Below are 13,079 nucleotides of genomic sequence, written 5' to 3'. Positions count from 1 at the left end.
GTACAATGTGTGTCTGTGTGTCACACGCATCCTCCGCTCACGGTACCCGGGCCCTCGTCCAGGCCAGGCCCACCATCAGGCACTGGGGCGCAAAACACGACCAAGAGGCTCGCGGGCCTCGTGGAGCTTAGGCGGCAGGCAGGGAGGCAAGCAATAAACACCCACACAGATCCATCCCAAGTCTGGTAGTGACGGAGAAAAAGAAAGCAGAAGAAGAAGAGAGAAAGCCCCTGAGGAGGTGACATGTAAGTGGACGTCTGAAGGAAGAGAGTCAGCAGAAATCTGGGGCAACAGTGCTCCCGGTCGAGGGAACAGCAAGCGTGTCAGGAGAAGGGCGAGGAGGCCCGTGTGGTTCGGGGAGAGTGAGTGATGGGGAAAATGGTGGGCCAGGGGCCCACTCTAATTCAGGACTGGATGTTGAGTGAGAAGGGAAGCCTGGACCAGTTCTGAGTCAAGTGGTGATAATGAGCAAACGGGTTTTAACAGCATCCATCTGGTATGGACACGGACAAGAGTGGAGGCTAAGAGATGGGTCAGAAAGGACACAGCACACCAGGCGAGAGAGGGTTGTGGCCTGGAGGTGGGGCAAGAAGTCAGATACGGGTATTTGAAGGTAGAGTCTTGAGGTGTTTGTTGAGGGAGAAGAATCAAGGAAGACTCCAAAGTGTTGAGTCAGAGCTACTAACAGAATGCAGCTGTCACTCACTGAGGCTGGGCAGACCCGGAGCAGAGATGTGGAGGACCCCATCATGGGATACTATTAGACCACCAGGCAGAGGGCCAAGTCAACAGCTGGGTGGTAGGCAGGAGAGAGGAGCTGAGGAGACACATTCTGGAATCTTTTTTTTTTCTAAGATTTTATTTATTTATTTGAGAGACAGAAAATGAGAGAGAAAGAATGGAGAGGGTCAGAAGGAGAAGCAGACTCCCTGCTGAGCAGGAAGCCCGATGCAGGACTCGATCCCGGGACTCCAGGATCATGACCCGAGCCAAAGGCAGTTGCTTAACCAACTGAGCCACCCAGGCACCCTACATTCTGGAGTCTTTAGAATACAGACCGTTAAACCAATGAGATCACCTAGCAGTGATTCTGAGCTAGGGGCTTCAGGCCACGTGTGGGAGTGTTTCTAGCTGCCTGACGACTCGGGGTAGGGGTAGGAGGGTACATCGCTGGCCAGAGATGTTCAGTGTCCTGCCACATACAGTGCAGTGTCTCATAATAAAGAATTATTGCTACAGCAAAATTCCGCTGCACTCACAATTGCAACCAGCACCCTCACCGAGAGACACCAACCTCAGCAGCGAGCGTGGGGAGAAGGGAAGTCTGAGGGCCGAGCAGCCCCTCCAGCGTTCAGAGGACGGGGCGGGGAGCAGCAGCAGGCAGGGAGGTGGATGGCAGAAAGGGACTGCAAGGTCAAACAGACATGACTTTGGGAACAGCACCTGTTTGCGATTATTTATGCCGTCTTCTCACCCACGAACATGGAAAAGTCAACAGGAATTGTTCGCTTGTCTCATAAGCAAATGCTAGTAAGCACTGACCGTGAATGAGGCAATGTGCCACAGACCTGTTTCCCCACACCTGCGCCATTATCTGGTCTGAGATGAGCGTCCCAAGCGAGAGGAAGTGGGCGCTACAGAAGCGCAGAGAAAGGGGAGGATGTGCAGCCGCACCAACCGGGGGAGCCCAACCACGAGGGCCTATGTGGACAAGACCTCACTCAAAGAATGGGTAGGATTTTAATACCCAAGAATGGAAAGTCGAGAACTGCGGACAGAAGGAATGTCTCAAGGCACACAGAACAACAGGAGCTACACGGTCCGGAACTACGTTTGTGACATCTACCATTCCTCCTGGTTGCTTTTCTGCAAAGCAGGGATCGTCTCTGGTTCACGAGCAAGGAAACAGAGATTCAAGAACTCTGAAGGCATGGCATGTCCGTTCTCAAACACAGGTGCCCCCCACTCCAAAGCCAGAGCTCTTTCAACCGGCCTCATCTGCTTCCCAGCCTGCTCTGCAAGGGCCTGGGGACCGGTCCCAACTGGAGCCAGCGGACGGGAATGGGAGGTAAGTTTGGAAGGACCTCTTAGAGCTACCGCAGGGGGGGCATGGAGCATCAAGTCCGGGCTGCCTCCCACCTGTGGGACATGGCGAGGTGCAGGAGGGAAGTTTTGCAGGCACAGTAGCAAAACAGTTTAACGGGTGTTCAGACATGAATACGAGGGTAGAGGGTAGGACTTGGGCAGCTGCCAGTGCAGTGCCAAGGACAACCGCCGCATCATCTCGAGAATACAATGAGGGGGTTCCAGCAGTGTGGCAACCCAGCATTCACGGGCCCTGGGGAAAGACGGGACGTTTCCGTCTGTGGTGTAAGCACGTCGGCTACAGCAAGATGGAGACTTCTCATCAAAGCTGCAGGAATACTGGGAATGAAAGCCTTTCCTAAGTGTGCTTTCACATGTGCTCACCTTATCTTAAGATACTTAAGACTCTACGGCATTAGAAGCTCGACAGCAGTTTTGTTTTGAGGGTGCTCCCGCTAGTCCGGAAAAAGCAGTCCTCCCCACTCTTCCGTGAGAACTCTTGTTGGAAAGTGTTCTGATTCTGAGCCCGAGGCCACCAGGCACAGAACGAACCAATGTATGAAGCTACCAGTAGCTGTCGAGGGCTAAGTAACTGATCAGAGAACCATCTACACGGCTGCAACAAACGTCAGAAAAGCGTGTCAGTATGCCGTCACTGGCGCAGCGTGAATTTCTCATGAAACCTGGCAAAACAACCCTCTCTCCCATTAATAACTGAACATAAAAACCAGGATCAACTGGAAGGAAAAAAACCCACCAGAATCCTGCGTGAGTCACATAGTTGTCTAAAGATCACATGAGCAAATCGAACGCCTGTCTGGCACCGCATTCTAGAGATTGACTTGCTACTTTCGTAAATTGACATCAACACATTCAGACAGTAAAAGTTCTTCTTCAAAAACGCCCTTTAAAATTAAGAAGGCAAGAAAGTTTTCAGGACACATTCTGAACGAGTTCTCAACTCATTTCTTGGCGTTAGAGCAGGTGTCTAAGCTCTCTCCTACCCCAGACCTGGGATCTAACTTTGTGGAAGCCACAGGTGGGAGGTGACAAGAGTGACAAGTCCGTCAGCGCTACGTCGGCAGGGCCCGCGAACGCAGCCCCGAAGCAGAGCTCTGCGCGGGGCCGAAGGCAGCTTCCCGGCCAAGCGGTCCCGGCATCGGCACTGTGTCCTCACCCGGGGCAGCTGGTCCCACTGTTCTTTGTTCTTCATTTCTTCCTGCACTTCGTGGATTCGCTTCAGAGACTCCAGACTTTCATCGAGCAAAAACGTCGTGTCATTTATCAGCATGTTTATATAGCGAACAAACTGCTTCCCCGAACTGAAACGGCAATTACATTGGACACGGTCATACAGCTCCCTGAGGCAAGACGCCGCAGCAGATCCCAAAGACAATGGGCCCCCGCCCGAAGTGCCAACCACGTCGCCCCGTAAGACTGCCCACCTTGGCACCGCTCAGGTACCACGGAGGTCAAGGACTACGGAGTCTCTCCTTGGATTCTCTTACTCCTTTTAATTAAGTGTGATAAGCTCATTTCAGTGTGCGGTTCATGAGGGCCAAGTGCTAATATTTCAGGATTCTATGAGCAGGTTCCTTTGACAGCTTAAATTTGGCAACAGTGGAAGTATTTACATCCCGGAAAACCAGCAAATGCTGAATTTCTCCCCCTTCTACAGAGAACAGGTTTAGCAACACGTCCCTAGCTTACTCTCTCAATGACTTAAAGCAGAAAAGACACTCTTCCAGACTAGAAGATATGCTTAAACTCACCGAGATACAAAGAAAGCACAATTATCCACATCGAAGAGACAAGAGAATTTCCAATACTGCCCTGCGTACCCTGTCCCAGTGGAGGGCTCGCTGGTGTACTGAGGTCCTGGAGCACCGTTAGGCTTTCTAACTACAAGGTTAGTAGAGCAAAGAGGAGCAACGTACACTTCGGATCTACTGGTGTGTAATCAGGGGGCGGTAAGCCCGGGCCTGGGGAAGAGAAGTTCCTGTGAACAAGGGTGGGAAGCTTGGATTTCAGGAACAAGGAAAGTTCAGGGCGAGCACTCCCACGCAGCACCACACAGATCAAGCCATGGGCCTGTCTGGTCTAAGCTCGTGCCAGGCTTTGTGGGAACATAATTCCGACCACGAGAGCAACTCTCAGAAAGTGAATTAACTTGATGAGTTTACTCCGCAGAAACCTGTCTAGCAAACGGTTATTCCACTGGTAATACGAAATCCTACTGACTAGTCATTCAGCTAACAAGTGACAGCTAGACTTGATCACTGATCTAACACGGGTTGCAAAAGATCCAAGCGGACGGGATACATTTTCTCCTGAAGAATAATTCAAGAGTTCAATATTTTCATCTACCTTCTTTTTAAAGCACCTTTCTTTTTAAAATAACTTAGATGAAATGACTAATGTCCAGATTTAAGTAGCCACTAAAATTTCAGGTAAGTAACAAAAAGTCCTTAATCAAGTCCTTATTACAAAGAATGACATTTGAAATGACAACCCCAACCTAATCACTTCCAAATCTAAGTCTTCCTAACATTTCACATCTAAACCTTGACATCATGTTCCAGAACACTCTACGATCTCATTCCAGTCATTCTGACAACTTCACTTAACAGTGTAATCGCAGAAACAACAAAAAACCCTTCACGAATCATCTCAGAATATTTATAGATTCTTTATGTACACATACCATCCCCAAAGTGCCTTGACAAATCTAAAGTTTAGCAGTATCTCGCAAGCACAGACATTTAGTTACCTCTGCTCACGTGTAGCAGAACCATCTAGAAAACTTAAAGGAGGCTGAGACCAAGCCGACAGTCCAGAAGAACCAGCTTGGAAAGATTTCAGCAGTCACCCTACCTGTGTAATTGCAAGAGAGCAAGCTGTGACAACGGGTGCCCGATACTCACTTGAACTCCTCCATGAAGGTGCCATGGTGAGCTATGTTTTGCCAAAGGCTTTTAAAAATGGTGCTAATGTGATAGCGAATGGTGAACTTGTCGTAGAATTCACTGGTGGCTCCGGTGTGCTCAACATCTAGAGAAGAGAGACAGAGGGACTGAAGGATGGGTACGGTCTTACCTTCCTAAAAGCAGTTACTGAGCCCACAACGTTATTGAGTGTGTACAAATCTGTAAGTTCAGAGATGTGGTAAGACTGTGCACCTATCTCTCACATGTAAGGCAGGAGAGAAATCAGCAGGTGGTTCTGAAGACACAAGCTTTGCAGTGAAGGTCTGGCAACGACACAACGCCGAATGAATCGGGCTTGGAAAGCGGGTTGGCATCACCGACACAGCACCCACTCGCCAATGACCAGAAAAAAAACTGGGCTGAATTCTCTTAAGGGCCACATACCTATTAAATGTGACGACAGGCCTACCTCATTTTATTGCGCTTTGTAGATACTGTGGTTTTGTTTTTGTTTAACAAATTAAAGGTTTGTGGCAACCATGCATCAAGTCTATCAGCCCCATTTTTCCAAAAGCATTTGCTCACTTCGTGTCTCTGTATCACATTTTGGTAATTCTCACAATATTTCAAATTTGTTCATTATTATTGTATTTGTTATAGGTGATCTGTGATAATGATTATGACTTGCTGAAAACTGAGATGATAGCATTTTAAGCAATAAAATATTTTTATTTTTTAAGATTTATTTAAAAGATTTTATTTATTTGAGAGTGAGCGGGCAAGACAGCATGAATGGGGGGAGGAGCAGAGGGAGAGGGAGAAGCAGACTCCCCACGGAGCAGGGAACCTGGCGTGGTGATCGACCCTGGGACTCTGGGACCATGACCTGAGCCGAAGACAGACGCACAATCGGCTAAGCCACCCAGCTGCCCCAATAAAATATTTTAAAATTAAGATATATACATTGGTTTTTTTAGACATAATGATAACGTACACTTAACAGACTATAATATAGTGTAAACATAACTTTCATATGCACTGGGAAAGAAAAAAATTCATCTGACTTCCTTTATTCTCATATTAGCTTTATTACAGTGGTCTGGGTCTGATTCTGCAATATCTCCAAAATCTGCCTGTACTATTCTAAATACTTTTGTATAATTAACATTTTCAAACATGTACCAAAGTAGAGAAAAGCTTAGTAAAATCCTATGTACTCATCACTCATTTATCAATTATCAACATCCAGTACGTACTATTAATTAAAATGGAACAAAGATCAAACTTAGTTGTCCAAAAGACAAACAGCTTATGCATGAGAAGTTCCTGAGTTTATGACAAGTTTTAAAGAGAGGGAAGATTGTCAGGTAAAGACAATAAGGCTCAAGAAAAAAATACAAATGTAAATTAAAATAAGATACCATTTTTACCGACCAACTTAGCGGATATTACAAAAATGACAAACCCAGTGTGAGAATCTGGGCGAGCGGTACCTTCTGTCTGCTGGTGAGAATGAACAGTGACACAACCTCTTGAAGGCAACGTGACAACTTGTGTCACAAACCATCAACGAGCCCATCTCTCTGACCCGCCAATTCTATTCCAGAAAACGCATGCAGGCAGGTTCAAAGACTGATCTCCCAGGGTACTCTCTACGGTACTATTCGTATTAGAGAAAAAATATAAATGCAAATGCTCAACAGAGAACATGAAAAAATATCTGATAGAGAAGTGAAAAACAGAGGTTACCAAATGAGGCCAATCATATTTAAAGCCACACACACACACACACAGGCTAAAAAAACACAGCAAAATGTTAACAGAGATTCTGAGTGCAGAGACTATCAATAACTTTTATTTTCTTCCTGGTATTTCCTATATTTTGCAAAGAACATACTTTTTTGGTGACAAGAAAGGTTATTTAAAAATGAGAGGAATAAGATAATTAACACTTACCACACAAAGACTTATGCATATTCATTAAGTCAACCTTTCTTTACAATGAACTAAGTGTCATTTTGTTAACTGTAGAAAAGTGCGAACTGGGGCGTCTGGGTGATCAGTCCTTTAAACGTCCGACGTGGTTTCGGCTCAGGTCGTGATCTCTTGGGTGGTGGGACAGCCCTGCGTAGGGCTCTGCGCTCAGTGGGGAGTCTGCTTGAAGATTCGCTCCCTCTGCCCCGCTCCCTGCTCATGTGCGCTCTTTCGCTCTCTCAAATAAAAAAATAAATCTTTTTTTTTTTAAGTGTGAACTACAGTACGGAGAGCTGATTTAAACAGAGTCTACTTGAGAAAGACGCTGGGGGACTGATACAGAGCCTCTCATATCCTCAAAATCACCCATAATACCTGTACCACTTCCTGCGCACAGCAGAAACCAAGTAATGCCAACGTTTCAAAAATTTCACTGCTCATGCTCCCTCAAAACTGCAGCAGCCTGAGTTCTACTTCCCAAGTCCGAGTTCTAAGAGGCCTGAGAAGAACCAGATCCTGGCTGGCCTCACTCCCCTGCTACTCACAGTGCTCCATCCCGCAGGTCTTCTTGTTCGATTCACTAAGCCGCCCAGGCCTCAGGGCCTTTACACTTGCCGTCCCGGTTGCCTGCCACACTGTGGCTGAGATCTTCGTATGATCCGCTCTTTTGTCTCATTTCCAACATTACTCCAAAGTCACCATCCCAGAGACCCTCCCTGCCTGCGCTCCTTAAAGCAGCATCATGCCCTCCACCCACACCCACCATCTGAAAGTATTTTATTTATTGGTTCCGTGTCTATCTCCCAACTAGAACGCATGGTTCACAAGAGCAGTGACTTTGCCGTCTTCACCACTAGGCCTTGGCATCAAAACCAGTGCCGACACAGAGCAGAAACTGCATCAACATTTGTAGAATTAGAGACTGAATCTACTTGGGCTAATGCTGGCTTTGCTGATTCAGATCTGCCTGCGGAAGAGAACAGCCTGGAAGTAAGTCTTAGTTATCAGGGTTTTCTTCTAAGTGCTGAGTAGCCAGCTTGGGAAAGCTGGTCCTTAAGGAACTGACTGCTGGTACAAACAAAATACTCTGATTTTGCCACTTAATTTTATTTCTTAAACAAAAATTTGATCTTAAGCATTTTCAAAGCTAGGATTTTCTCTGGGGGTAGAAAACAGGAGCCTGTTCCATATGCCCATCTCTAGTTCACGTCTGAGAGTCAGGACCTAAGTCAGCAGGTCTCAGTATGGGGTTGATGCACGAGTCGGGGGCTGTCTGCAGTGTCCCACTGGAAGGCTCTCTGGGCACCGGTCCCCCTGTTACCACAGCAGTAACAGTGAAGCAGTCAGGAGCACCTGTGCTAAGGTCCACCTGCTAAAGTTGCTGCCACTCACTAGCTGTTGACCTTCAGCAAGCTTCTGGACCTTTCTAAGCTTCAGGTTCCTCATTTAGAAGACAGAGATATTTATAGCACCCATCTTGACGATGGCTGTGCAGATTAAGTGAAAGGATTAGTGAGGATTCGATAAGTGGTGGCTATTATTAGTACAGGTACCATCTCTCTAGGACTGCAGACGTGGTCCAGGGCCAGAGGGCACATCGCTTGGTGGCAAAGGGGAAAAGGAGCTCCAGGGACCTTACCAGTGGGGCTCTGCTAGGCCCAGAGCTAGTCTCCCAGGAAGAGGCCCACCCCTTGCATGCCTATATCCCACCCCCATGCTTTATTCCAAAGCCACATTGACAGGCCCAGGGCATGCACTTAGTATAAAATACATTTAACTGATCCTTTTTTGCTTTTAATACTAACAATATGTGTTTACTGCAGAATAATTAAGTTCAGATAATTTTTTAAAAAGAGAAAGAAAGAAAACCATTCACAGCTCTACCATTCGAAACTAAACAACTCACTGTTAATATTTTGGTACATATGTCCTTCCGTGCTGTTCTCTATCGTACAGATGTGTACCGACACGTGGTCATATTGTACATACTGGTTCATTACTTGACATTCTCTTTACTTCTTATTACTCAACCATTTAATGTAAATAACATTATTTTTTATAGCTCATATAGACCCACTTTATGGATAAACTGTAATTTACTTAATTTATCCACAGCTGGAGGAAATTTAGGCTGTTTTTAGTATTTTCCTTACACTGCCTTACAAATGGCGCTGCAGCGAAGATCATTGTCAACACGCACACCATTTATAATTATCCCCACAGAACAGATTGCGAGAAATGAAGTTTACATGCAAAAGGGTGAGCTGTTTATTTAGCTGCTGTCTCTCAGCCTCCAATCCACCCTTTATACTTGGCTTTGCCGGGCTGGGGCTAGGACTCGGCAAGTTTCCCCTTGCCAGGGGGCCCTCTGTTGGGTTCGCCAATAGGGGGCGCTGCAGGAGAACTGGAAACTACAGGAGAGCAGGGACTTGGTCCCAAGCGGTCGGCTGGCTGCTCCTGTCAACAATGGCTCTTCCTCCCAGCAGCAGACACTTCCAGTTTCCAGCTCAGTTCCACAGTCGCAGAACTAGTAAGTCTGTGTCCAGCCTCAGAGACACGAGCTGGCCGGTGTCCTTCCTCAGAGACCTAGGTCCCAGCTCTGTCCTGGCCCTCATTCGAGTTGCCAGATTTTACTAACTCCAGCCTCTTCCCTGGGTTCCCCCAGCTCTGGAGACAGATGATGGCTGCTTCCTGAACCTATAATCTGCCTTACGCCAAAGCTCTTATTTGCCTTTCTGTCCTCCAGTATCTATTTGACCAGTTCCTTATAGAGTTGCTCCTTGAACAACACGGGTGTGAACTGCATGGGCCCACTTACACATTTTTTTCAATAAACATATATACAGGACTGTAAATGTGTTTTCTCTTTCTTATGATTTTCTTTCTTTTTTTAAAAAAGATTTTATTTTTATTTATTTGAGAGACAGCGAGACAGAGAGAGCACGAGCGGGAGCAGAGGGAGAGGGAGAAGCAGACTCCCCGCTCAGCAGGGAGCCAGATGTAGGGCTCGATCCCAGGACTCCGGGATCATGATCTGAGCTGAAGGCAGACATTTAACCGACTGAGCCACCCAGGTGCCCCTCTTCCTTATCATTTTCTTAATAACATTTTCTTTCCTCTAGCTTATTTTCTCATAAGAATATAGTGGTATGATACATATAACATACAAAAGATGTGTTAATTGTTTATGTTACTGATAAGACTTCTGGTCAATAGTAGGCTGTTAATAATCTGGGGGAGTCAAAAGGTAAAAGTGGGCTTTGGCTGCGTGTGGGGCGTCTCTTAACTCCTACGTTGTTCAAGGGTCAACTGTATTTAAATTCTATTAAGATAACTGGTATATTTCTGTTTTCCTTACTGGACCTTGACTGATACAGAGAATATACACATTTTAGTGGCCGTACTCATGGGCAGCCAGTGTTTCTCCCAAAAGATACAGAGGATATACACATTTAAAGACCAAACTGCCTTCCAGAAATGTTTTACCAATTTACATTCTCATAGGTTCATAGCACGGATTCCGCACACCAGCTACCAGGGAGGTGAAATAGGCACTTGCAGGTTAGTGTAGCTCTCTACAACCACCTTATAAGCACTGGGTGTTCTCATCTTAAAAAATAAATTTAAAAATAAAGAAATGGGTGAAAGGAGATAACTTATTGTTACATTAAGAAATGTAAAATTATCTTCAACTGAGTCTGCTTTGTGCAAGACACTGAATGAGGTTCTGTCCCGTACACATGTAACTCATCATTTGTACCCGAATGGCCCTCTCTACCGGGGAGGGAGGTCCTCCCTACCAGGACTAAGGAATGAAAGAGGACTGCGGAGCTAAGAAGAGGCTTTTTACCCAGGAGTGTTCTCTGCTGTAGCCAAAGTGAAGGAGTTAATACTCTAAGGTGCCTATCTACTTGCTTTAGGTTTAAGAGGGTATCGGTAGGCTGGGAAGAAAAGAAACTCTTTTTTCTTTTCTTTTCTATTTTTTTTTAAGCAATCTCTATACCCAATGTGGGGCTCGAACTCACAACCCAGAGATTAAGGGTTGCATGCTCTACCAATGGAGTCAGCCAGGCGCCCCAGAGAAACTCTTAATAGATGTTACAAAGCAATGGTGACAAAGGAGAAAGGAGCTAGACGGACTGCCGGAACCCTCAGAAGTAAAGAGAGAGGTGACAGCAGCAAATCCAGATGAACAGGAGCAGGTCCTGGTCAACAGGGAAGGGATGGTTATCACTGATGGCTGTCACACAGATGAGTCCGGCTTCGGTGGCTGCAGTGCACAGCAAGTGGCTGTGCTCATGGACGGCCAGTGTTTCTCCCAAAAGTATGGCAAGTACATTCTACTAAGTGCTAAAGACACATACTGAGTGCCCAGAATGTGCTAGGTTCAACACAGGAGAAGACAGACAAGACACACTTCCTTTCCTGCAACATGCAGAAACTGGAAGGAAAATGTGCCATTAGTACAATCCTATGCCTTTGCTGGCAGACAGGTAACAGGTCCCAAGGTAATCAGCTTTATGAAAACACATTTGTAGTTCAAGAGCCAAATTAAGCATAAAAATTCGGAATCTAGTTCTTCCAGAAGTGGAGGACCGCCCTGCAGAGTGTCTGACGTGCTCTCTGTCTGCTCACCAGTGTGACCCAGCACCTGGAACGGTGCCTGGCTGTTAGCAGGCACCCAATAAATATGTGTAGATCTAGTGAATGAGAGACGACTCCCTGATATCCAGATTCCACTGATGTGAGCGGGGTTCAAAAATAAACATTTTTAATAAGCTCCTTGTTTTACCCATGCTCTAGAAACTCTGAGTTAGACGACAGATTCATAAAAGTAGCTAGAAGTTCATCTGACTCACAGTGGATCCTGCCGCATCATCAGGGACTAGTGTGCAGAATGGTCAATGGGTCCCACTCTCAGGGAAAGGTGAGCAACAGTACGTGCGCTGCCAGTGATGGCGTTAGTAGCTTCTACTTGTAAGCGGCCATCAGACTATTAGCTACCAGATTTAGAGTAACTCCGTCCACCGGCTTTACGCGACCTTGCCTACCCGATACTCGGAACCTACCTGTATAAAACTTCATCAGCGAAGGGACCAACAATTTGGTGGAGAGAGGATGGTTTTCAATCATTTCAAAAAACTTCTGGGTTCGTGGCTGAACAGCAGGGTTGGTCATGAACATGACTTCTACCAGTTTGGCCACCAAATACGGATTTCGGATGTAGTTCTGGTTACACAACATCACAACGAGGAACATCACAATATCCTGAGTACAGGGCTCATAAAGCACCTGAGGAGAGTATCTGGAGGGAGGCAAGAAGAGCAAGAAATAAAGGTCCCGGAAACTCGAGCTGGGTGGGTGCTGGGGTCTTCAAGCAGGGAACGGGCCAAGAGGTCTAGGAGCCAAGCTACTGAATTCCCTTGAACTTGCTGAGTTTCCAATGACTGTTTACTTTTATCACTAGACAGATTTAAAATCTATTGTGTCTGTTGGCTGAAGCATGTTATATTAACTTCTATTATTTTAGGAAATAAACCAAAGCCTCCTTAAATTATGAGGTAAGTTTCATAAAAGAGCTTTGCTACCAGAAAAACTTAAAAAAAAATTTTTTTTTAAATTTTATTTTTAAGTAATCTCTACACCCAATGTGGGGCTCAGACTCATAAACCCCGAGATCAAGAGTCACGTGTTCCACTGACTGAGCCAGCCAGGTATCCCTAAAAACTTTTTCTGGTAGTTGTTTTAATTAAAAGAGAAACAAAAACAAAAACAAAACTTCAAACGTCAATTATAAACTCAAACCATTTCTATGTAAGCTTTCTCCAATATTATAATTATATATATATATATATAAATATAGATGTGGGTATTTCTGGCTTTTGAATGTTCACTTAGATATTTATAAACTGTTTGCTCCTTCTGTTTCTCAGAAACACACACTCAATTATTAGAAATTCAACTCAATTTTCAGAGAGTACATTCTTATCAGCATTGTTAATCCCGCTTCTGTCTTGAAGATATTATTGGAACTGGCTTGGTGCCATAGTTGGATTTATTTTTCCAGTCTCCAGGCAGCGTTCGGTTACAGCG

At 45.7% G+C, this 13,079-nt stretch overlaps 1 protein-coding gene across 2 annotated transcripts in view; it reads right to left on the bottom strand.

Annotated features, from left to right (window-relative positions):
• UBE4B (ubiquitination factor E4B) overlaps positions 1-13,079 on the bottom strand; it is a 120,329-nt gene that overhangs the window by 11,367 nt on the left and 95,883 nt on the right. For both annotated transcript variants that reach the window (XM_040645760.1, XM_008694744.2), the window contains 3 exons: positions 12,056-12,291; positions 5,010-5,136; positions 3,263-3,407 (listed from right to left, as the gene is read on the bottom strand). In XM_040645760.1, coding sequence (XP_040501694.1) covers positions 3,263-3,407; positions 5,010-5,136; positions 12,056-12,291 — 508 coding nt within the window. The remainder of the gene's footprint in view (positions 1-3,262; positions 3,408-5,009; positions 5,137-12,055; positions 12,292-13,079) is intronic.

Source organism: Ursus maritimus, unplaced genomic scaffold (assembly GCF_017311325.1).
Source record: "Ursus maritimus isolate PB19 unplaced genomic scaffold, ASM1731132v1 scaffold_32, whole genome shotgun sequence".
Taxonomy (NCBI): Eukaryota; Metazoa; Chordata; class Mammalia; order Carnivora; family Ursidae; genus Ursus; species Ursus maritimus.
The sequence above is the reverse complement of the archived record's forward strand: the minus strand, read 5'-3'. Positions and strand labels throughout refer to the sequence as shown.